This window comes from Anopheles marshallii, chromosome X (assembly GCF_943734725.1).
Source record: "Anopheles marshallii chromosome X, idAnoMarsDA_429_01, whole genome shotgun sequence".
NCBI lineage: Eukaryota > Metazoa > Arthropoda > Insecta > Diptera > Culicidae > Anopheles > Anopheles marshallii.
The window spans coordinates 1726404-1751263 of NC_071325.1; the positions used below are offsets into that span (position 1 = coordinate 1726404).

General features: G+C 45.5%; 1 protein-coding gene across 1 annotated transcript; it reads right to left on the minus strand.

Moving 5' to 3' along the window:
- Nucleotides 1-4421: 4421 nt before the first annotated feature.
- LOC128714840 (histone-lysine N-methyltransferase Suv4-20) lies at nucleotides 4422-10478 on the minus strand. Its single transcript, XM_053809724.1, has 3 exons — nucleotides 10110-10478; nucleotides 4564-10020; nucleotides 4422-4493 (listed from the first exon to the last, which is right to left on the minus strand). Exons 1-3 carry the CDS (start codon nucleotides 10476-10478, stop codon nucleotides 4422-4424), a joined length of 5898 nt encoding a protein of 1965 aa, XP_053665699.1.
- Nucleotides 10479-24860: the final 14382 nt, after the last annotated feature.

Genomic DNA, 24860 nt, shown 5'->3' on the forward strand with positions numbered 1-24860 from the left:
TTCTTCTTTGTTTATGTATTTCAAGTTAGATACTAAACTATTTCATAATCATTACATTCAAATTAGTCGCAGTATTCACAATGTCTTCCATCACCTAAGCTACACAGAGGCTCCCGTGTCCACCGTACGACCATTTTGACTATCACAATCACCTTCCTTTCTTTGCTTTTTTTGTTTTCTAATTTCTTCTGTGTGTTCTTGCTTGGCCGCTATCTTACATGCTAGGTTTGGCATATTTTGTAGGGATGTTTGTTGTTGTTGTTATTGTTGCCGTACCTGCCATCGTCTATATCCATGCCTATAGCTGTCTCCGCTGTTATGAAAGGTCAAACCGGTGCACAAACTATCTCGACATAATACCAACAAGCTTCCGAAGATGCATTCTTTGTTACGCCTATTTATGCTGCGCGCTGCTTTTCTCAGTTGATTTATCTTCATTACTTTCCGGCTAGCGCTAGCCTGCTGACACTAGTTGAGTTCAAATCAGTCGTAGAAAGTACCATATTGTAAACTACGTTTAAAAACTCATGTCGTGGTTAGAAGAAAACTCTACGTACGGTTACCATTCGAAGGGGCCAATACCGGAGGGCCATAAACTTGTGCAACCGTGGCAGCTTAATTGTTTTGGAATAATAGCTACCATTACTAAGTGAAAATACTTTGCTTGTTTGGAAGTTGCTTGTTCGTATCAGATTAAGCATTTTTCTTCCAGCCCATGAGAAGCGAGCACATCTACCAACGACGTACATCAATACTAGAGGATGGCGATAAGCCGTCGTAAACCAAAGTTGGACAAAATCAAACTACATCGATGCATCCCACAGTCTAGTACCGGCGTATAGATAAGCGCATCAAAGTCCCCCATCCATACACCACACAACTATACTATAGATATATATACGCTCGCCTATTCGGTGCATACTTCTTCTGCTTTACCGATTCGCTCAGCGGACACGGATGTAACTTAACCTGCGGCTAAACACATCCCCATCTAATGTCTCTGTTACACAACTGTCCTACCCTCACCTAACTACTCTTTATACCCCCGTCTCATCAGGACAATGAGGTATCGCATCCTTAAAACTTAACATCGATCTGCCATGGCATTGTTGTTTGTTCGAAGTTGTTCGACATTTTTTGCCTACTCCACCGCAAATGGGCGTTACATACTAGTTTGCTTAAGCTATCCCTTGACATGGAGTAAAAACTAATCTCATAGAGTGGTGAAAACAGAAAGAAAGCATGAGAGGAAGAGGCAGACAGGATAGGGGAAAGAAATAGATAGAGAGCGCGCGAGAAAGAGAAACAGCAGTATGAAATGGCAGTACGTGATGAGACCGTTTTATTCATCCGACTCCAGTCAGTCTACGAGCTTGTTACATCTAAATTACACTTCAGTATCGTACAATATAAATGTCGTGTTACTAAACTTCCCCATCTCTTCCCCGTACCCCATCCATCCCTACTGTTCGCAATTGGGACTCTTGGTTACATCTGCATTGTGAATACGTTTCCAGCTAACAGCTTTTCGCTTTTATTCCTAATCATAAGTGCACCTCCCGAGCCAATAGTCAGTTAGCGACGGATGACAATAGGAATTCGTTAGCTTTTCCATTCCTGCAATCGATTTTGGGGCTAGCTCCTGGGGAAGTACATCTAGATGCCAATTTAATCTTTGATTGCATCGAGCACATCACTTCACAGTTGGGTGGAGCGCGTGTTACTGCTGTACCTGATCTATAAGTGTGCTTATTTCTAGCGGCTATCGTACGCTAGGTTAGTTACATTAAAAACACAATATGAAACAAAAATATAGGTAAAAACTAATGGTCTCGCTCTCCACCCTCTTCTCCTGCCTCCCTTTTCCTTACTCCCCCTCTCTAAACACCACACATCATCGATGGAGAGTGAACACGATAGAGCTAAGCTTACATTGAATAAATCATAAGAACAATCGGAGCTCTGGCTAATGTAGCGAGCTGGAACGCTGTATACCGTTGGGCTTGGTGTAGCGCGTATATTTTAAACCGTTTAATTATGGGAAAGTGTAGCAGCTAGGTACCTCATTTCAGCAGTTGCGTGCCGTTCAACGTCTAAATGCACCGTGTGTAAGTATCGTGCAAGTATTGAACTTATTGCACTATTGAAGATGTGTACGGCGATATACCCTCTTACCCTGACCCTGGACTGACCACCGCGATTCGCATCTGGATCACTATTCTCTGCACGCCACAAAGTCTACAATACAAGTGTGGTTGTTTTACAAATCATTTAGCTGAACAGTAGCAGTTGGAGAAAAATACATTCGAAGCTCTATGTCGTCGGTAAATCATAGGGGCAATCACGTAAGCCTGCTTAAACTTTTCCTAAAATAAACGTAGGCTAAAAACTTAGCATTGGCTCCATTTTAGTGTGTCGCACACTTTTTAGTTAGCGTATGCCGTATTTTAAGCCCACGCCTATTCGAGTAGCTTGATTTCATTGTCTTTGATGTGGAGACCTGGTATGGAAAGTGTGTTGTACTCTTCTGCTTGTTGCTTTATTTGTTGTTCCTAACTAGTTTTAATGGCCTCCGTACATAAACGTTTTCTCAAGTGTCCGTTAAATAAACGAATGAGAACTGTTTAGCTAACGCTAAATTTTAGCAGGCTTACGTGATAGCCATTAATGTATACCGGACCGCAATTTTGTTTCGCTGTTTGGTTCTACAACCGTTGTCAGTTTTAGACTGTCTCACCGAACGACTGACTAGCTGTTACTTGAACTATTAGATCTATTGAATAGAACACGAATCTAGTCCGTATCTTTTCCCCATAGACAAGTTTGCTCCAGGCGTTGTGGAACATCATGGTACATCATAAACGCGCAGACATATCCATCCAATAAAAGGAATAGTCATATCTGTGCTGGTTGTTACGCAACAAAATACCATATCACCGTTTGTTTTGAAAAGTACGTATGTGTGTCCAATGCTATATTGGTATTGGTATAGTAGGCCAGAAATGGTACGAATGACCAAATAGGTCGTTGCGACAAGAAAAAGAAGGGAAGAGCATCCAGAACAAGGACCAGGAGTTTGGTAGCGACACCAGTCCAATCAATCTTACGTAAGCAGGACTCGGATTACCCAGATCGCGGGTAAATTAAGTCAAGCAGGCCAAATATGACAGGTCTACACCTCTCGAGGTTATAGTGCCATAAGGTTTATGTTACAACTCAATATCAGCGTTGCGTATTTAAGTGTACGAAACCCAAAACATTGACCAATGCCTAAAATTGTGGTAGTGCGCGAACGCTTCGCCAAACATCTGAACGATGATATCTTCTATGCATGTACGATTTTGAATTATACATTGAAATTAATACATGTAAAATGCAATTAAACGTTAATAAACAATTTAAAAAAAGGTGCAAACACACGCGCACACTTATAGAATTGCAAATGTTAAAACATCAAATAGCTAGCTTTACGCTGTTGTCATTTCAATCGTTGTTAAAAATCATCAAATTCGCAATTACACAATAAATAGAAACAAGAAAAAAATTTAACAACCATATAACTAAACGAAAAGTATTAACATTATACACAACACTAGTTTCGCATCAGAAACTATGAGAATGATTAAAAAAACAATACATTGTTGAAGATTTAGGTTTTCACTACCCAAAAAGAAACGAGCAAAGTCATTATCTTCCACATTTGCACGATGCGTATAGGACGGGTTAATGAATTAATCCTGCTTATTCTACATCTAAACCATATTACTGTACACATAGTGATCCAGGCGCCCATTGCAGGCTAGATCTTCGGACCCGGGAAAAAAGGTATTCTGTGTTTCTGACGGTATGGGAATATCGTGAACGGTGTGTGGTCCAGGCGGCAGAAAACGCCCCTCACTACTTACAACGTACACATACACGCGCACGCATAATAACCAATTGTTGTGCTTTCGTGTTTAACGTGTTTTGAGATCGTCGACTAGACCAATAATAACCTAGATAGTCTGCAGTAATTTCTCGTGCTGCTTGAAACAGTATCTACCCTTATCTTTTCCCTTTTCTTGCTTTCGAGGCTTACTTTTTCGCCTTCTCTGCTGGTGTTACTGCCAAAATCAAAACGAGATCGCTGGTGAGAGAGTAGCGAATTTTCCAAATACACAAAAAATGTGCAATCTTTTGTATCGGCACAGCAACCTCAAGAGGTTTAGGCCTGCCATTTTTCTCCCCCTCCATACCGACGTTAAAAGTTCCTGGACGTGCATTTAGATCGTTATGTAAGTTGGTGCTTTGACTGCAATCGAATCTTTGCGGGATTGAATACCAGCACAGTGCTAACGAAAGCATCATCATCTCCTCCACACAGCTGTACTATCGTCCAACGCCATGCCTGTCACGCGTTGTGCTGATCGGTTAGTTCCGCGCTACCAGCTTGTACCATTACCAGCACACGGTTGAACGTCAAGCGTCGGTGGGAACGACAGGAGTAGGAATCTCTGGAAAAATATTACGAAGAACTTGTAATACCAATGTACGGGGAATGGATCCGTTTCGAACGATACTCACTGTTGCTTGCAGCCCGCCAACCGTACTGCTGCTCCGCTGAACGTCTCCGCCGCCCGTAGCAGGTGGGTAGACTACCCCGCACGGTACATCGCTCGAGATCGTTGCGAGTGGTTGCTGTACGTACTGGGCGCGTAGCATCAATCCATTACCGCTGCCACCAACGCTACCACCCCCACTACGGCCAACACCAGCTGTACCTCCGCCACCAGTGGCATCAACCGGACCGGTTGGTGTTGTTAAGGGTTGTTGAAGATGTTGCGGTCGTTGCAGTATGCCATTGCTGCCAGTTCCACCGGTACTACCAGTGCTGTTGATAACTCCATTGCTACCATTATTAACCACCACTGCTGTCGGGGAATGGTGTGGCTGCTGCATCGTCATCGCCCGAGCCGGTCCTACAATCACACCGGGCGTGTTGCTGATGATTAGATTCGACACGGGACAATGGGCCTTGCCGGGGTGCTCTCCGTTGCGCAGTAGCGTAACACTCTCGGTGCCGGGTCGGAGCAGCACACCGGCGGATACCTGGCCCGGACCTGGCCGTGTCGTACCCGGTGACATCGGTGCCGCACTGGACGACGAACAGTGCACGTTGGAGGGTGCCATAATAACACCATTCGCTGTGCTGGTGGTGGTGTTAGCCGTGTTGCTAGTGTTCGGTGCTTCCATCAGCGGAATGTCGCGCGTGTGCGTTTCGTTGCCAAAGATCAGTCGCAATCGCTTCATTGGTAGCCCGCTACCCCCATTCCCAACACCCTCACCCTCGCTACCGGAAGCCGTAGCGGCGCTGGTTATCGTATCGCCGTACATTGCACCACCGGCAGATGGGTTCGCAAGCGACCATCGTACATTTATCCGGTGCATCTCATCTCCCCACTCTTCCCTCCCGGCGACACCGGTCGGTTCAGTGCGCACACCGCGCAATGCGGTCGGCTGCAGTATCACAGACTGTAGTGTATGTTGGTGGGGATGGGGGAAGTAGTTAGAGGGGTAGTGTGTCCGCTGATATACTGGTGCATCCCCGGCTAGCCCACACTTGGATGGTGTGGCGGTTGTTGTTGTGGTGGTGCCGATGTTGGTGACCGGAGACCCATTGTGCTGCCCCATTACGGCCTGTATCGGTCCATTGGACAGCGGAACTGGTGGAGGTGGCGGAGGTGGTGGTGGTGGTGGTGGTGCTACTACCACCGCACAACTATTCCCACCGTTTCCTCCCGTTTCATCGTTCTCCTCCGTCGGAACAGTCTCCTGCGTTGTCATAAAGCTTCGACACTTGAGCTTTTCCTTCACAGTGCCGTTCTGTTCTGAACAAACGGCTTCATACAGCTGCAGACGTCGTTGGCGTTTCGCCTCCTTACGTAGCCGGCGCGCCTCCTTTGAAGCCTTGTGCCGCTTTTTACGCTTTTGTGACACCAGGCTGCTACAGCTGCTGCTATACGACGTAAGATCTTCCTCCTCCGCTTCGACCTTCTCACCCTCGTCTGGGTCGCGTGACCATTCTTTGTGGTGCGACTGTCGCTTGTCGCCACCGTTCGCTGGATCGATGCCGTCGTGCCGGAACGCTTCTTCCGGTTTCGCTCTAGAATGAAGGGCAATATCGCTTACTGAATGACTACTACTGCTAGCGGGTGAATCGTATGTAAGGGATCGTCTGCTAAGATTTGCCGCACGACACGTCGATCGGTACGGACGGTCTGTTTCCTCCTCCCCCTCCTCCTCCTCATCGAGTTCCCGCAAACCTTCCATGCGGAGTATTTCGTACTCACGCCGAAACGCACTCGGACTGCCACCGTTGTCCGCATCGCTCAGACTGTTGCCAGACTCGATTATTTCATCGATCACCGGGCTACGTTTCATGCGCAACGTCAGCTTTAACCTTCGCTCGGGCGTTCTCATCAAGGGTTCCACCGTAGGCACCGTAGAGGAGGAAGGAGATAACTTAGAACTGGCACTGCTGGTCGCAATGGTAGCGGCGGTAGTGACGGTAGCAAGCAACGCAACATTCTCTGCCTGCGATTGGGTGGAGGAACTAATTGCCATACTGCTAATGCTGTTGGAACCGTGGGTGTGTGTAACCATATCCTGTTCCCGCCGCTCCCGATACGCACCACCATCCTCTGCTTCCGGTCGCTGCTTCCCACCACACTGCAGTATCTTCGACAGTATGATGTCATCCTCATCGTCCTCATCCGATACGGTCGTTACAGGGGTCGGTTGCTCGCTACCGTCACTATCCCTACCATACGTAGTACTCCCTACCGAAGTGGACTGCCCATCCCCATGTTGGCCGTCATGGCGCGTATCCCTTCTGCGAGATGCCGAAGCGACAGCACGTTTGCCAACAGACTCATTATTGCTTCCAGTGCTGAGAACCTCTGCCGGCCGTATACCGGCGGATGACCATGGCCGCCGTAACCGATCGACGTTCACAAGGTGCGGATCTGTATGTAGACCCGCAGCGACGCCTCCATCACCATCGTCGTCGCCCGTCGTTGATACAGGTTTCATACGCAGCTTCAGTTTTAAACGATACTGGTCAGCTATCTTCGGCAACGAGGCACCCTTATACCTTGCAGACGAAACCGACGAGATGGACGACACGGATGAAGAGGAACAGGATGATGAGGAGGAAGAGGAAGAAAAGTTTGACGAGATGGGACTACGGTCGGTAATACGCTTCTGCAACCCGAATGCGGTGGAACTCGTCGGGATGTTGGTGCTGCTGCTACTGGTGCTGCTACTGCTGCTTTTACCTCCTGCATGCGACGCCGGATGCTGCCACAACACATCGTCCTCATCGTCGTTATCCTCTTCTTCCCCTTCCTCCTCAAATCCGTACCCTTCACCCGTTAAGTCCCCCGTCTCCGTAGCGTTGACGGATGCTTGTTTCCACGTGTGTTTAATTTCCCCTCCGACAGACCTTCGCCCATTGACAACCAAATCCTTACCACGAGATCTTTTTGTTGGTGACAGCTGCTTCCGTGTACGGACGCTCCCTCCTGTCGTACAACCGTCGTGTGCTACACCTTGCCCCGCCCGTGACTGCTGTTGCAAGCGCTTCAGCAGTGCACCGGCTTCCTCCCGACCTGTAGCATTCGTACCATCCACATCTGTCGGTTGCTGTTCGGCTTCATCCGGTGACTGTGGTGTCTGTACCTTCGTTTTCCGACTTCGGCTCCCCCTATTTGATGACGTTGCCTTACCCATGCGTGGTTGTTGCTCTGCTGACTCAGTTGTATGCTCATCATCACCCAGTGTGCTCGTAACCGTTGACCAACGTCTTCTAAACCGATAACTATCACCATTCACACTCACTCCTTCACTCTCAACCTCCTCCGTCCCAGTCCTTGACGTGGTAGAACGGGACGGTTTGGTGTGCTGCTTCCCAGCCGACTCCGTCGCAGCGTCGTGATCTTCCAGTAGGCGTAACATACCGCGCGTTACCCGCGGACTAATCTCAGATTCGGAATCTGCGACCGACATTGCCGTGGCGGTCTCACCCGAACTCGGTACAGTAGCGAGATTGGAAGCGTTCGCCACGCGTAACGACATCCGCCGGGTCATGATTCGTTGTGAACCGTTGTTGTCGGCCGCCAGGGTGGCGCCGGGGCGCTTAGCCGACGCATTCGCGCTCTGCTCGTCCGGAGTCGTTTCTCGGGGCCGTTTGCGAGTCGACGTTGCGACCTGGGAGGCTGAACGATGCGTTACCGGTTGTTTGCGGCTGCCGGCGGTGGATGGCGGTTGTGACTCGTCTACAACGATGCCGGCAGCGAACGGATTCGTATGATGCCGATGCTGACTGCTGTGCTGATGAGGATTGCGTAGTGCGTAACACCCATTCGGTGGCGTTCCGTCGAGTGTGTCATCGTGGAACGTATATATGCTTCGGCTGCTGCTAGTGTACATGCTGGCCCGGCGCTTACGATTGCGCGCAAACTGTTGACTAAAGGGCAGATGCGCATCCACGCCGTCGGTGCCCGAGTTGCACGAGTGCATACTGCTGCTACTACAATCATCATCGATCACGATCACATCGTCAGTAAGATCCTTCCCTGATCGTGATTCCCGAATCTTCCCGGGTGCGACCGAGGCCGACCGTTGCCGTGGACCGTTTTCGGTTGAATGTTTCTGCTTTTTCCGCTTCGTATCGTGCGTCTGCTGACGGTTGGTAGAGGTGCACGACTGTTTTCCGACCACGGTCTCACCAAACGGTGTCGAATCGACAATACTGTAGCTGCTGTACCTTCGTCGAGGGTTTGGCTTGGTACCGAGCGACCTACTCTGATGCTGCTCTTTACCATTTCCCCCATCGAACGGTTGGTCGCGTTTCTTTTCCAGCGCCTTCGAACATTCGTCCGATTTCGCAGCCAACGCTTTCATACTGCTGCAGGTCGATGAGCGGGTGGCACGTTTTAGCTGTGCCTCACTTTTCTGTTCCATAACCTTTTTACTATCGGCCGTACTGTCGTTCAACTCCGCAGCAAACTGGCCGCTAGACGAGGACCCATCGTGTGCTCGTCCGTGCGGTGCTAGCGGTGTAACGAGCGACGCGTTTGTGCAGTAGGGCTTCTGCTGAGCGAGTAGCATCTCCGCATCGTACTTCGTCATGCCCTTATCGCGCAGTTCGCGCATTGTCAGCATGCCGAGCGCGGACGGTGGTTCCTTCCCGATCGCAGTCAACTTTGCACTATTTATATCGCCACCGGTACCGGTGCCTCCCCCGTTGTTGCGCTTGTTTTTCATCCTATTTAACCGGTTGTCGGTTTCGCGTAACCTGTACCGTACGCCCGCACCGTTCGCCGTACCGACGATGCCGACCACAACGCCTCCCAGTCCATTCACACCGCTCCCCGCTAGTGCCGGATTGTAACCTGCTCCTCCATCGGGTCCTTCGCTTCCAGTGCCGCTACCACCGACGATACTACCACTGCCGCTCGAGCTTGTATCCCCAACCCCATTGTACAGTGCCGCACTCTCTATCACTCTCTGTGTGCGTGATGCAAACGCACCGGTACCACGCCTTTCGCACGTTTCACACTCGCAGTAGCAGTTGTTATCGCCGAAAAAATCCTCTCCATAGAAGCAGGTAATTTCTTCACCCACCTCAATGTCGCGTAACACCTTCACGCAGGCGGTATCGCGCCCGGTCGCTACGAACTTGCAGTTTGCGCGGCAATCATGGTTGATGTACGCGGCTGGACCTAACCATAGTTGAGCACAATTCTTACGGCAGCTGTACATTACGGAGAAATCGTTCCGTCCCGGGTACAGCAGGTCCGCTTCCTCGCGCTCGGTCAGCTCCGCGATACAGCCCACCAGACACTCGATCTTTTCGTTCTTCATCCAGCGCCGGGTGGAACAGATTTTGGCACCTTTCTGACCCTCGAGCGAGTAACGATAACATGCCTCGATCACAAATCCGGAATGCTGATCAAACACTCGAAGGTAGCGGTAAATCTGGTTACGGAAAGAGAAAATCAGAGAGAAAGTTAATAAATTGACATTATTAGGAAAAATAGTAAACTTTATAGATCCAGGTGCCTTACGTGTGCTTCTAGCCGCTTCAGTGCCAGTTTGTTCTTGTTCAACACGGACCGTGGCATCCAGTTGCCGTTCATAAGCTGCTGGTAGCATTTCCCATAGTTTTGCGTCCGTATGAACTCCTCGATGATGTTCTTGATCTCGTCCTTGTTTGCCTTGAGTGGTCGATACTTCAGGCTCATCTTGTGTGTTTGAAAGCCGAGTATGGTGTCGAGCACCAGCCCTGTCGCAATGTCATCATTATCGGACAGCTCCTTCGGTGTCATGCCCGTACCTGGGCTGGCAACCTGGGCAAGCCTGTGCTGATGGTTGCTGTTGCGTGCCTGCTGATGTCCGGCACTACCCGATGCGTGTCCGGACGACGCTACCACCATCCTGCCGGTGCTGGTAGTAGTGATGCTGGTGGTACCGTCGTCACAGGACGACGCCTCGGTTGCTGTTCCCCCTCCGCTACCAGCAGTGGACCGTGGTGGGTTAATGGCTCCACAAGACGACAAGGAGGAGGTGGATGCGGCCGCTGTTACGCACTCCCCTGCCAGCTGTATCCCTGACGATGCTGCTGCTGCTCCTGCTGGCGAAAACGACGACGACGACGACGACGGTTTCGCCCTCGTATCAGCTCCAGCGTGCTGCCGCTGCTGCTTCCTAGTGTTGGACGGTCCGGTAATTCTAGCGGCGCGACGCTGACCACCGCCAACGCACTCGCCCAGCACCTCAATCTGCTGTTGCGTTGCCTTCCCTGCCGTACGTCTACCGCCGCCACCCGCACTGCGTCCACCTTCGTCGGATGCTTCTACCGCAGCCGCCACCACTTCCGTTGGTTTCGTACCGGGTCTACACAGCTACGAGTAGCTACGTGCACCAGACGGAAACTAAACGGTGGTATGGAAAAGCCGAACCAATCACTTTGGCTTACTCCGTTCTTAGGTCAACCACCGCTTACGCGCTGTCAAGCGAGTGCAGGGGTAGATCCGTTAGGGTGTGCGGCTGCGGTGTCTATAATGATGATTTTGGCAGCATTTGCACTACAACTGTTGCATTTTTAATCTAAAATGAAATAGAAAACGGAAATAAATAAGTTTATTCTAATTTACTCAGCAAATAGCCAATAAGTTTCCAAGCGTCGTCCAACAGTGACATTTTTACTGCCAGAAATGCCAGATCACTTGATTATGGTGTTGCTGATGTGGTATGTAATTGATTCAATTGTTTGCAACGATTTGCTAAACCATCAATTCATTACACAGTCGTACAATTCGTACTATATTGTTCTTCCTCAAGGCATACTGTTGTCAATTGATGTTTATTGATTAGTTCGCTGTATTTTACCAATACACAAAAACATACGCACGCACACATGAAATCTTCAGGCTCAAATATCAACTCACTCGAGCAAAAGTGCACCCTCGGCTAACTTTCTTGAAAAATGTCTTCCTTCATTATTCCAACTGCTTCTTCTCTAATGTTTCCCTTGCATTAACGAATCAATATAAATCCCCTTTTTGAATTGCTCGAACGACAAGAACGAAGGGTCGTTTTATTACTTTAAACAACAAGAAGAAGAAAACAGTCGCTATAAACCGGTAGGGTAGCAAAAGACAATATCCATCCTAGTCATACGTAGAAAGGCGAATGTCCCAAGCTCTAACTATACGTATGTGCATAGGCTAATAACTTTCTGAATAATTTTGCTCTGTGCTTGAACATGAAAACTCGTCTCGTCGCAGAACAACAACCACAGTTCTGAAAGTTTATTGTTAAACTAAAGTAATTTATTTCTTGGGACCGTAATAGCATACTGCACATATGTGTGTGTAGCGTGAAACAGGTGATGAGCAATAAACGTATGCTATAAAGCACTGACAGAAGGCATCTCCGCACTCACACATCCGAACATCTTCCCGCAGATGGGAGCGGACCGTCTGCAAACCACATCTGGAGTGCAATGGTTTCAAACGACAGTGCTCGATTTATGTTTTCTTATTACACATTGGATACATATTAGAAGTTTGTGGATATGCAATAATCTTTCTTTTAATGAAAATACCAAGTAGCGTACTACTCCTCTATGGAGGGTTTCGACTGTTCAATCATAAAGAAGAACGTTTCAATTAGATTAAACGGAACGCAAAATTTTACTATAAGATTACAAACGATACTGTGATCACAATCCTCGTACGTTACGGATTGTGCAGTGCATGCCAGTAGTAGTGCCTCAAAACAGGGTTTCCCTGATAGAATGGAGAGCAAAACATTCTATCTTCAAGTGAAAGATAGGATTGATGCAGAGGCCGTATATATATATCAATCAACCTCACCGTTTTTTCATATTCGCTTGCGCGATTCAATAAGTTGGGCATGCCACTTTTTACCTATTGCCAGACCCTGTAAAGAAATTCATCTTTTTTGCATTATGTTTTCTTACACTGTTGTCATTCATTGCAGCTAAGCAGCTTTAGAAATTTAACCCCTGTACATACACATGCGGCCTCTGCATCAATCCTATGTACTTAATTTCCCAAGAGTAAACCCATATCGGTGTATTGGTGCAATAATCTCATCGCCCTGCTTGTTTGGTTTGCCACCACCCCCCTCCCCCACAACCCCTTCCTAAAACTGTGTTTCTTTGTTATACCCACTGCTGCAAGTGCTGCTGCATCTCTGCGAAACGTTACTCATGCGAGATTGTCTAGACAAAACGGTTAGAGAGACGCTTTCTTCTAGATCTTTTTTTACACCTCGCCAAATCACACATGTACAGCACACATACACACGCGATCGTCTCCCCCTAGGTTGTGCTGCATCATGCGCAACCAGTGACACTGTGTAGGTGGTGTATCAATGATTGAAGGTATTGAACTTTTACATCCGTGGTAGCAAAAAAAAAAGTTCGCATCTGCGTCGCAGCTGGAGCAAAAGTGGAAACAACTTCCTCTTACAACTACGTAATATTACAGCATTGCGATTGAGGGACGAAACCTGTAAGAAGACAACACAAAAAACCATGAATGAAAAGGGTTGATGGCAGCATTCATGTTGGTTATTTCCTTCACCGCCTTCGTTTTTCGAATGATTTTTAGACAATTCGGGCTTTTAAACACCACTGCCTTTTTCTTGCTTTTTTGCTAGTTGGGAAATGTTGGAAGGCCAACCATTCTGTTGCCACACACCGTTCGCGTGAGTAGCACTGAGCGTGAGAGAAAGCAAGAGAGCAAAAGAAAGAGCGAGACTCGCCGAGGTGGAAAAGTTATTCCCCCACCCCGGTGTGCATTGGGTGGAAAATTCACAACCAAAATCTAGTTACGTTTTCACACTGCATTCCTTCTACCACCCAGACGACCAGTTCAATCTCACGAAACTGCGTGCGTGCGAGAGCGATTGTACGAATGTACAGTGCATAGTTTTGACCGTACGGAAACGAGATGGAACTATGCCGTGCGAGAAGGAGATGACGATTCACGCTTGAATGTAAGCGTATTTCTTCTTCAAGTTGGATAGTTTATCTTTCTGCTTTTTTCTTGCTGGACGGTTGATTGATTTACTGATTGGTAGCGTTTTAATTGGTTGATTGACTGTACACGCACACATACACACATATGGATACATCACACAATCACGCGCATAGAACTGTTCCGGTCAAGACAGGGTAATATGCAAATAAATAAATAAATAAAACAGAAACAGCGAATATTACACTGTCTGCCACAAAAATGCACTCGATCGCACTTCGTATGTGTCGTTTCACCACGGTTCAGTTTTCGTCTGTCCGCCACTACCACCACTACCATATCGCACTGGTTCTGACTTTCAAACGCAATTCACATTTCCACTGCTCACCGCACCGCGTATGGCTGAGTTCTTCATCGCACTGTTCCTACTCCAGCCGTCGTGGCCTGCTCTTTAATAAAGAAAAAATTTAACAACTGCGCTATGTAGGAGAAATCCGAGTCACTTACACAAACCACACACTACCACACACACACACATATATATATATATATATATATATTGGTATATGAATACAAATTCTTACATTGGCAAAATTTAGAACATCACTTAGTGCGATCGATAAGCGGTCGGACAGGCCAGACTGATCTGCCGAACGAGCTGTCAAAATTGAATGGCTCACCCTACGCAACGAGAACAGGGCGGTTCGGAAAAAACATTCGCTGAGTGAGAACATGCTGAGAGTGAGGGAGAATGAGAGAGCGTGAGCAAAAGCGTTGGTATGTATGTGTGTGCAAACGACATACGGCTGGGGGCACAGCGTGAAACTAACAACACCGTGGAACTTCTTAATTCTTCACTAATACTAATACCAACACACTAAAAAAAACGCACTCCACCAATGAAAAATTTGTTTGCTGGTAAATTCTTCTCTTTTTTCATTCTTATTAACGGATGGGTGCGTTATTCGGTGATTAAGTAAGACACACACACGCACGCAAACGCAAAAAAAGTTCAATTGCACGGCCTACACTCACACTCGTATAACTATCTATGTATATGCAAAGCCTTACTCTCGTTGCTCCAAAAAATGACGCACAGTATACGAACCTTCACATTCCAACAACTATGTAGAACCTTCCGCTGGAAATTGTGCGTGCAAACTCTCTCATCGTGTCACAACAGTTGCAAACAAAATACAATAACCCAATCAATTGGAACTTTTCTACGTTCCCTTGCATAAAACCCCCAAAGCAAGAAGTATCACTATGGCGGCGGCACACTACCCAGCTGACATTTTGATATGAGACAGTTGGGTTCACGTTTGTTGTTGGTCTCTCGCTTTCTCCCGATGGGAGAGAGGCGAATAGTTTTGCTTTGGTCTTACACCTTTCGGAATTGGTTTAGTGAGATAGAGTAAAAGAAAACTCTATCATAGGGCTTTCTCTTTGCCATTCAAATGCGTGAGTGAGGTAGAAGATAGGGCGAGGTACATCAACGAAAGAGTCAAAGCTTATTTTTGGCACCGGTTTGCTGTGGCTGTGTGTGCGTACAGTTGAGAAATCGATTTTGAGATTCAGTGTGAACAACCACGGGGTGTGATGTTTTTTTCTCGTTCACTTAACAACTCACACATACCTGTACGATTTATTTTACGACAAAATTTACAAATTTTAGGAAAAATAAAACAAAATATACAACTATCGATATTTATTCGTCCATTCTTCTGCTTCGTTTGTGAGTGAGGCAGAACCTGCGTTCTCTAACGACGAGCAGTACAACCCAAGGATCGGCAATTAATTTTACATAAACAAATCACCACCACATAAACACAATTGCCAACTGTCAAAACGATATCCAAGATGGTGGCACTAAACACTACTTTTTGCTAATACCCATACATTTAATGGATCTTAGCATTCAAAAACTATTCAAAGTGCTGGTAAAATAATCTTAAACAACTCAAGCTGATATTCGATGGCATAGTTTTAATTAAAAAAAATATTGAAAATGAAGCTAAGTAATGAAGCTGAATACTATTTATACTTTTTCAACATCTGAGTAAAATGTGGCGGTCCAGTGGCATGATAGCGGCGCCGGTCTTCATACGAACGGATCGGACCTAAATCCCATACGGACCAATCTCCCGGATGCAGGTCGGGGACTATCCAGCAACGGGTAAATAAAGTCACAGAAAGCCAAAAATGGTAGGTCTAGACCTCTTGAGGCTGTTGTGCCGATAAAGAAGAAGAACAAAATATCTGTTCAGCAAATACATTCTAGCTAAATATTGTTCAAAGAAGTGCCGAAAGCGAGTAACAAAATCTCACATCATTGAATGAACATGCCTGCATATATAACATCCGCAATTGCAGATAAATTCGCTGCATCTTCCGGGAACGCAATTGGGTTCGCAAACGAGATACCCACACGATGACCCAACCACACAGGGGAAGCAGAAAGAATAGCATTGCACGGACGGCGTAGGTGTGCGTGTACATTTGTTTAAAATCTTCACACACCTCAAACAAAAGAACTGCAAATGAATTGAAAAGGAGATTGAGAGAGAGCGAGAATAGAGAGAAAGAGAGATGCGAGTCCAAAAGAGGTTTGTCTTTAGTTTTGTGTATGCTTTGCGACAGAATGCACGGTTCCTTGACACACGCACATTTTCTGTTTTACTTTGCTACCTTTCAATCAATAACAATAGCTACGACGGCAGGTGCCCGTTTGCAATGGTGACGATTGCTTATTGGGGGCTGATATTTCTCTCCTACCTCTTGTCATCCTACTCGTGCCAATACTTGCGCTTCTTGGGACCCTGCACAACTTCTCGCCGGGCGTACGCATACACGCTGGCGTAGCGCAAGATAAGTACGAAGCTGGCAAGTGCACAGTAGTCTCTCTCGCTCTGTACCGCCCAGCAGTGGGAGCAGTAATGATGGATACCGATCTTATCTTTCGCTCTCTGTCGCTCGTAAACGATCGCCCCCACCAAAATCGCTCGAGTTCGTTTCACTCTTCTCACACGTAACGAAGGTACGAGAAGAAAAGAGATGGCTAAACTGTCCTGCCATCTCGCTCATTCTATTATGCTTATGCTGTCGTTTGCAGCTCTTGCTTTTCGTATGAGCTATAGCTAGGATAAAAAAAGTGCTACTCAAAGCAATTTCTGGCGAATGAAACCACCCTCATTCAGGAGCGGAAATGGTGCACACATCTGTATGTTTGCATTACGATAATTGAATGCGATTTGCGCATAAAAAATGCATTATACATTACTTATTCTATTCAGATATCTACTCCTATTTGTGCGATGTTTCATAGCACACCAGCACACACACACTGACACGATATATTCCCAACCCCAAACTTGGTTTTCCAATATGGCTGCGCTCCGTACCGTCGTATTCAAGAAAGGCAATACAAAAACCTGTCCCGTACGCACTGCACACGCACACAACCGCATACACGCACAGCATCGCAAACTACACCAAACAAACGTATACTTCGCCATCTTGGCTTTTTTTCCTACTCGACTTGGCTGCTTCAATTAAGGAAAGTTGCAAATACTTACGAATTTCGCCTCGACATCCAAGATAAAGCCATTTTTGCACGGTACAACCTTCGGGCAATTGTGTCGATTGAAACGTTGCTTCCCTGTCGAAGGTGCTGTCTGGCTGTGTTTTATTTTCTTTCGCTTTTCGCTACAGGGCTCGGTTCACGGTTACGGCCCTACGCATCGATTGTAGCACGGAAAACTGCTTGTTTGAGGAGCGATGAAAATACAGGTGGATTTTCTGTCCGCTACTACCACACACAAACATCGTCGACGGACTGCTTGCGCACACAGCGAACCTGCTGTCGATTGGATTCTGTCATCCGCTGGATCTTTAGTTCGCTTACAAGATCCGGAAAGCAACCAATTGACTCTTGACCAGACTTTTGTGGTTCTCGATTCACGCCGATTTTATAAATTACACATTTCACGAAGTTTAATGTTTACAATCCAATTCTATTTTGCTAATTTTAAATAATTCCCAAAATTTTTTTTTAATTTGTACAGTCATAAAATGGGTTTTTAATTAAAATTTAGCATGATGCATGAGCTGTCCTGTAGAATAATTTAAAATTATTCTTAATCTTTTACTCCCTACATTTTCATTATTTCCTGACAAATAATGCAGCTACGTTCCGATCTGTCCACCACTACATCTGGATCAGCAGTACCCATACGCTTCGTGTAAAGAAACTTTAGTGTATAGACATTTCTTTTCAAGCAAATGTTACAGCACAGTGGGTTGGCCTCATGTGTTCCTCCAAAAAGGTTTATAAAAAAATTAAACTACAATAAATTAACAACGTTATTATTCAAATAAACAATAGGTGGCCTTTTTCCACGTGCTTTATCGTTTGTAAGGCATAAAAAAATATTGTAATTGAATTCAACACATTTTTGAAAAGTGTTTGTTTCAAAAATAGCGAATTAAAATGTTTTCCCAAAACAGTACAATTATTAACAATAACGGATGTGGTACAGTTTGTTTGTTACACGATAGTTTGTTTTACAATCATCTACTCATTGAGACAAGCATTTTCGTTTGCAATTAGAATCATCAGTGAAAATTTTAACAAGTCAACAAAAAACATGTCGTTTTGGTTAGCAACGTTTCACTAACATCACCAAACGTGTGTTTCCATTTAAAAAAAGGACTTAGTTTGTGTAAAACTTGGCTACAATTTGTTGACGTTTTCGTGATTGTACACCATCAAAAACAATTGTCAATTGGTGGAATTACTCACTAGGGCGCCAAAAGGAGATAGAGAAACATTTTTCCATCGTGTCGACTCGGTTCGGTACGATCGATTCGTGCCACTTTCGGCCGCACGCAGTAAACAAGTCCGCGCAGTATACACAGGGACGCCGGCTACATTTGCCAAGTAAACGTGTAAGCGAAAGGACGTGCACGCGGGACGGTTTACTTGTACCGTGCGTAGTTCGTTTCGTTTGATCCAACCGTTACATACGTTGATTTTAACAGAGAAACAACTGCCCGGCTTTTTAAAACAGTACGTCAGCGAAGGCGTGTAAACTCAAGGGGGGTAAATATCAGCGGTTTTAGTTACTGGCGTTAGTAATGCGGGAGACTTCACATACGTGCCCTGGAGGAAACGCAAACACACCAATCATCAATCAAAATCTCTTGTACTCAACCCTAGTGAAAAGTGTTTGTGTCCGAAATATAGGGCTGTAAGGAAATTATTTGAAGCGGTAAGCGGTGAAAGTGACTTTCTGAGTGGCGTCTGTAGTTTTTGGTTTACATTAACACGCTGGGGACAGACGGTGGTGTATTGGATGTAGCGTCGGTCTTCACACGGCAGGACCGGCTCAAAATCCCAGTCGGACCAATCCATCGTACGCAGGATATGGGTGACTATCCTGCTACGGGTAAATAAAAGTCATGAAAAGCCAGAAATGGCAGGCATCACTTAGCAGGCCATTACGTCAAGAGTAAGAACATGGAAACCTTAACTAGTTGACTGCCATGGTTATCATTTTTTGATAGCCGACAAGTTTTGTATTTTAAGTACGAACCATATGTGTTCAGAACATACATTCAAAAAAAGCATCGGGAGCCAACGTGTTAAACCACATGTACGTTTGGCGCTAATGCCGATTTTTTTTCCCCTCGAACGAAAATGGTGGATGAAGTGGGAAAAATCTGTCCACACTGACGCCAATTCACGTCGTTGGCGGCCAATACAAATTGTACCGGTTTCCAAGGGCGTGTATATGTGTAGTTGTGACGGTTGCTGCCAAATGATAGCTGAAAATCATTCACGAAATTCGTTATACGTCGCAATGGGGTGTGGGAATGAGCGCGCTTTGCGAGTGGGTTAGTGAAAGCGAACGTGGAAAATAACGCACACATGCACACGTAACCTTTTTTTATGAAGCTTACATAGCGAACAGTGCTGTTCTTAACACTGTCCCAGCTTGTGTAGGTATCTGAATATTGATAAACCTATACCCGGCAAATTTGTTCCATCTTCTGCGTGTTTTGTTGGACGATGCTGAATACTATTGCTCTAGAAATTGCTCCTAGTCGAACATTGCCAACTGTACTTGTATGGCATTCTGTTATGGTGGACCTTTTTTTTTTTGGGCAACTGCTAAATCACAGACGCACCAGCTCTTTAAAGTTTTGATTGCCCTCTCGCTCTCGCATCTCATGATGAGGCTTGCGTGTGAGCAAAAGTCACGGTGATCTAGCGCGAACGTGTTCGCTTCGGTTCGAAAATGTTCGTGACAGTGTCAGCTGGGCAGTGGCTGACACCTGCTGCTAGATACGGTACGGTAGAGGCCAAAGATTCGCAACACAGTGAAGAAAGCATTATTTAATGATAGTTAAGTCGCACACCAACGTGAAAGAGTTAAGGAAATGTTCAAACTTGTTTCTAGCTAACATAGTTATCGCTGCTGTTATATTTTTCTGGTAAGCGGAACAAAACGTGGGAAAACCTAAGATATTAGGCCCAATTGGGCATCTGTGTTCCTTTCCGTGTGTGAGTGTCAGTGAGTGTGCGTCTCGTGTATATGTTTCACTCTGCAATCAATACAAAAAAAAACTACCTTCCGACGATAGACGCTCGACGGGTGCGAAAGTGAAACCGAAGACTTCAATCAACCCGATTAGCAAGCAAAGAACCCAGAGAGGAAAAGAAAATTCACCATTACAATCACGTACGCGCGCATACACACCGGACAGGCTTAAAATCCGTCGCAAATGAAAGTGTGAATATTTCGATAAATTAAAATGTTGAGTAAGCGAGTTGAAAATTCGTGTGAATGTTGGTGTTGGAATTAAAAACCGTAATTAGCGGAACATTCGAATTGAAACTCTTCATTCTATATGTTAAACCACACACATTCCAGCGTCCAACCGCCGCTAGGGATTATTTATGTATCAGTTATACCGATTATAAAATTCCCTATTTTGTTAAGGGATCTATTTTTTTCAACGCGTTAGTGTTTTTTCATATCTGAGATTTCGGCTCGCTGATAGTGTGTCGGGCATATCCTGTATTGCAATAAGCTTCAATTGAGGTGTCAAGCTAAATTTTAACCACTTACTTTTGGACAGTAATGGTTCGATTAGAGAGGAAAGACATTATTGGAGCAAGAAGTAGTCGTTTTGGCTCCTCTGATCCGTTATTGTCCATGTGCCGAGAGTTCAACGCTATTTGTAATTGTTTTGAACCTGACTTTTCGCGTTTCTAATTCTTAAATTGTATTCATTATGTGCGGCCAACTACACGTTAACTGTGTATGTATATTTATACTTCAAAGGGGCCATATGAGGCTCATTGAATGCAATAAATTAACAACAATTAAGAAAAGATATTCAGCTACTTCCACTGTCTTTTGAAACTGTCTTTCTTTTTCAAAACTGTCTTTCTCGGGATAAAATAAGTGTAAAGGTAGTTCTTGAATTGTAAAGTAGAGTCAATTCCAGAGTTAAGCGATACTTGAGTAACGCTGATCTTAAAATTTGACTGGTGCGGACAATCGAATGTTAAATTTTATAGGGTCTGCTTCTACAAGACTCACATTATTCACCGCACTTACTTTATTCTGGGTTTGGGTCTTATCTACTCCGCCGATATGAATGTAAATCGAATAAATATTCATTCAAATATGGCTGGAAACACGTCACTTGTTTTTTTTTTTTTAATTTAATGTCGTCTGAAGTGTTCGTGCATTACGAGCAATTCCACTAAACAATTTCAAAATTATAGCTATGCTTATTACTTTGCAAAATAAATTCTATCGCAAACGGATTCAACATACGAGGAAATTCTAGATAAGTGAATCTCCACTGTCCGCAGTAACAGTGTATTTTGGGTACTACCTGTACTGCTTATCACCCTGCTTGCTGCACACTACAGCAAGACAATGTTGAATGTCAGCGATTTTCCGCAAAATTCTTCTTCCAATAATTTGACGTTGGTGGGTGTGGGGTCATACGTTAATAACTACAGTTATTATCAATTCTTCCATTATTTAAATTAAATAATTAAATAAGAAAAACATGGAAATGAAATTTTATCGGAAAGAGAAACACCGTTGCAATTCTAATATCCGGTGTACCACTTCTGAGGGATTTTGCAGGCTGTAAAACGCACCCTCCACCGTAAAACGCACCCACTGCTGTAAAACGCACCTTCCAGATTTTCGTCTTCGTGCTTGTCAAATTACTCTGCATTCCACCACCTTGTCTCGTACAATAGCCTTGGATAAAAACTACAGCACGATAAAAGATTGTAATTACAAAGCATTCTTCGATCAAATTCGACGAATTTTCTTTGGACAGCGTGGAGCGTGATAAATCGCTGTTATAATTGTTTTAAATCAAGTTGGCAGGGCGTACAAAATGGGCGTTCGATAGACTCGTTGGTCGATATTTTTATTTGTCGCAAAAGGGAAGCAACGGTTGCGTCGTGCGGGAAAGAAAGTTCGGTATCCGGTTGTGTGTGTGCATGGGAAAAAGGAACTAAGAAAGGTCCTCTACGCTTACACAAATAATTGCGTTTCCTCCGGAACGAAAGAGAGAGAGAGAGAAAGGTATACAAGGTGTCAATACATATAGCTAATGTACAATATGGTTTTTTCTATAATGTATATCTGCAGGCGATAAAGTTTTGATACAAAAAAGGATACTCTCCCCCGAGTGCCAGGCCAGTTGTGTGTGTGTAAGCGTGTGCCCGTATCGAGCACATGCTGTTCATTGATCTCGTAGTGCGCGCGCGTGCGTGTGTGTGTAGGTATTGGTGAAAGCGCGCCCGCGTTGTGTGCAGTTTGTGCGTTGGCGCGTGTTTGTGTAAGTGTACGCGGGTGTGTGTGTGTGTATGTGGTAGTGTGTTTATGTTTGATCCTGTCGGCGGTGTCTCCGGTATGTGCGGTTAGTGCGCACACGTTCGCCGAGGAGCGTGCGCTAATACGCCGGTGTGTATGTATCGGTGGGAGAAAGTGCAAATGCAAGTGGTGTAGGACGCGAGCGGCTACAATAAAAGCGATTCTTCAAGCAACCGAATATACAACCCATCGTGGGCAACGCAGCACACAGCAAGGTGGAAGCAGACCGCCGGGAGAGGAAAGTGATAAGCGACGAGTTAGCGAAAGAGAGGCAACAGATTTCAGTGCTGCCTTATCAAAACGAGTAAGTTTGTGTTTGTATGCGAGAGGTTACTAGCTAAAGAGGCCGCAGAGAAGGCGAAAGAGTAGCGTTGCAGGTTTATCAAACACTTTTTTGGCGAGCTCTGGATAGAGACTAATTTGGACTGTTGTAATTGATAACAACACGTAATGTCATAATTTGGATTTAACTACACTTACTAAAAATAATGCTGTTTTTGTTGAAAGATCTCGTTGAGAAATTCTCATAAATTGTCTAATTTAGAATTTAAAACATCACACGACATCGTTTGGAGCGGTTCTAAAAAATATGGTTCTAATACAGTGCTAACATAAGCTTTAGGTTGGGGCGATGTTACTATGTGATGACCCTGTCCCGGCTGTGTATATAGGCTGTGTGTGTCATCGATAGTGTTTGATATTATTTTTTTCTTTCCCTCCCCAGATGACGTTCTAAGAATAGCCCCGTCATCAATGGTATGACCGATCCGATTCGCTTCTCTCTGGGTGGTAAGTATCAGTTAGCAATGTTGTTGGCCCTGCATCCCGCCGGCATCTCCTCGCATGCAATGTCACCGTAATTGACGTTGACGTTTTCACAGGTGCAGCGGTCAAAATGGACCATTTCCATACCGCGCTAGATCCGCGCAAGCAGGAGCTACTGGAGGCACGATTTCTCGGTGCACGGGTAAGTGACACACTTTTTTTGTGAAACTACAAGAGTTTTCCATGATTGGGTTGATGATTGCGTGTGAAGAGTAGGATATTTCATGGGAAGTTGAGATTCGAACATGCGGAGGTCCTACCAGCGGAGATAGTAGGGCATTTGGTTGGTCTATTGGGTGATACAGATATCCTAGGTCCTGAATTGAATGAAGACCCTGCTCCGTACACAGGACTGACTATCCGGCAACGAGTAAACAATGTCAAAGAAAATCAAAAATTGCATACCAAGACATCTTGAGCTGGAAGTGCCTAAGGTTGTAAGGCCTTAAAGACTGGCCGAAAGGCGAAGTTGGAGTCAATTACCTGAATATATCATTCAATCGAAATGGCCAGAGGATCATGGACTATTTGAAAGCCAGCTCGTGCTTCGAATGACACTGAACGGAAGATTCATACGAATTACTTTCCTCAGAATCCTCATATCAGACTCGGAGGTTCAGGCTCAATAAGCAGAGATAAGCTCCATGGAGGTAATACATCTTCGATGATGCATGGATCATTGCACCAGAGATTCAGATACATTCATTCAGTTTCGGGTATTCTTGTGTGGCAGTGTTGCCAAACTCATCGTCACTTGCGGTCCGGTTGGAATTTGCAAAAAAAATCTTTTTGCGATCGACATCGCACTCAATTTTCTGGTCAAATGAGCTGTAATTGTTCTTCAACCTCAAGATGAGGTTCATTCATACATCAGACGAAATTCTTGATATTTCTTTTTGCAGTTCTACGGCAAAGGCCATTCATCGCCAAGATTAGACAAAGGTCATCTTATCAGGTTGTGTACATAACGGACGGTCACTTACAATATGAATTCAAGGCTTATCTAACCGGTTCCTTTCTTTGTATTTGCCAGCTTCTTCGTACTGCCAACTTGTGCCGTGTCGATGAAGTGCTTAGTGCGGGTTGCTGATTCCGCACCGGTGGTGAGATCCATTGCTGCAGATAATCTTCATCATCAGAAGATCTTTCGAAATTGTGGTGGAAAATAGATGCCCAACCAAAATACGATATATTGGTTGATGATTGCACCATTGGTAAAAAGGGAGCAAGTGAATGCGCGACGTGGCGAATGCAAACGGATTCCTTTGCATTATCATCTGGTGCCTCACCATAGCTCACTAGCAACGCGTTGTGAGCAGAAGACCACTGCTGCTCAACCGCGCAGAAGGTGGTGATGCTGGATGAGCTGGAAGGGTTTTTCTGTTTTATACAAGCTCTTCTCGCTGTTGCTGTGCTACCATGTGGCAAGAAAAGTACAGCCTACAGTGAGCAAAATGGCGCACACACGGGGCAGCGTTACAAACCAGAGCAAGGAGCGCGTAACTTGCGCGTATATCTCCCCGCCACCTCCCGGGACTAAAGTTGGAAGAACATAAAAAAACGAGAT

Bases quoted from the DNA above. Each gene is read 5' to 3' on its own strand.
- LOC128714840 (XM_053809724.1), bottom strand. From the start codon at position 10,478: ATGGTGGTAGCGTCGTCCGGACACGCATCGGGTAGTGCCGGACATCAG. The intron at 10,021-10,109 runs GTAAGGCACCTG...TTCCGTAACCAG, and splicing joins TGAAGCGGCTAGAAGCACAC to ATTTACCGCTACCTTCGAGT. The intron at 4,494-4,563 runs GTGAGTATCGTT...ATATTTTTCCAG, and splicing joins TTGGCGGGCTGCAAGCAACA to AGATTCCTACTCCTGTCGTT.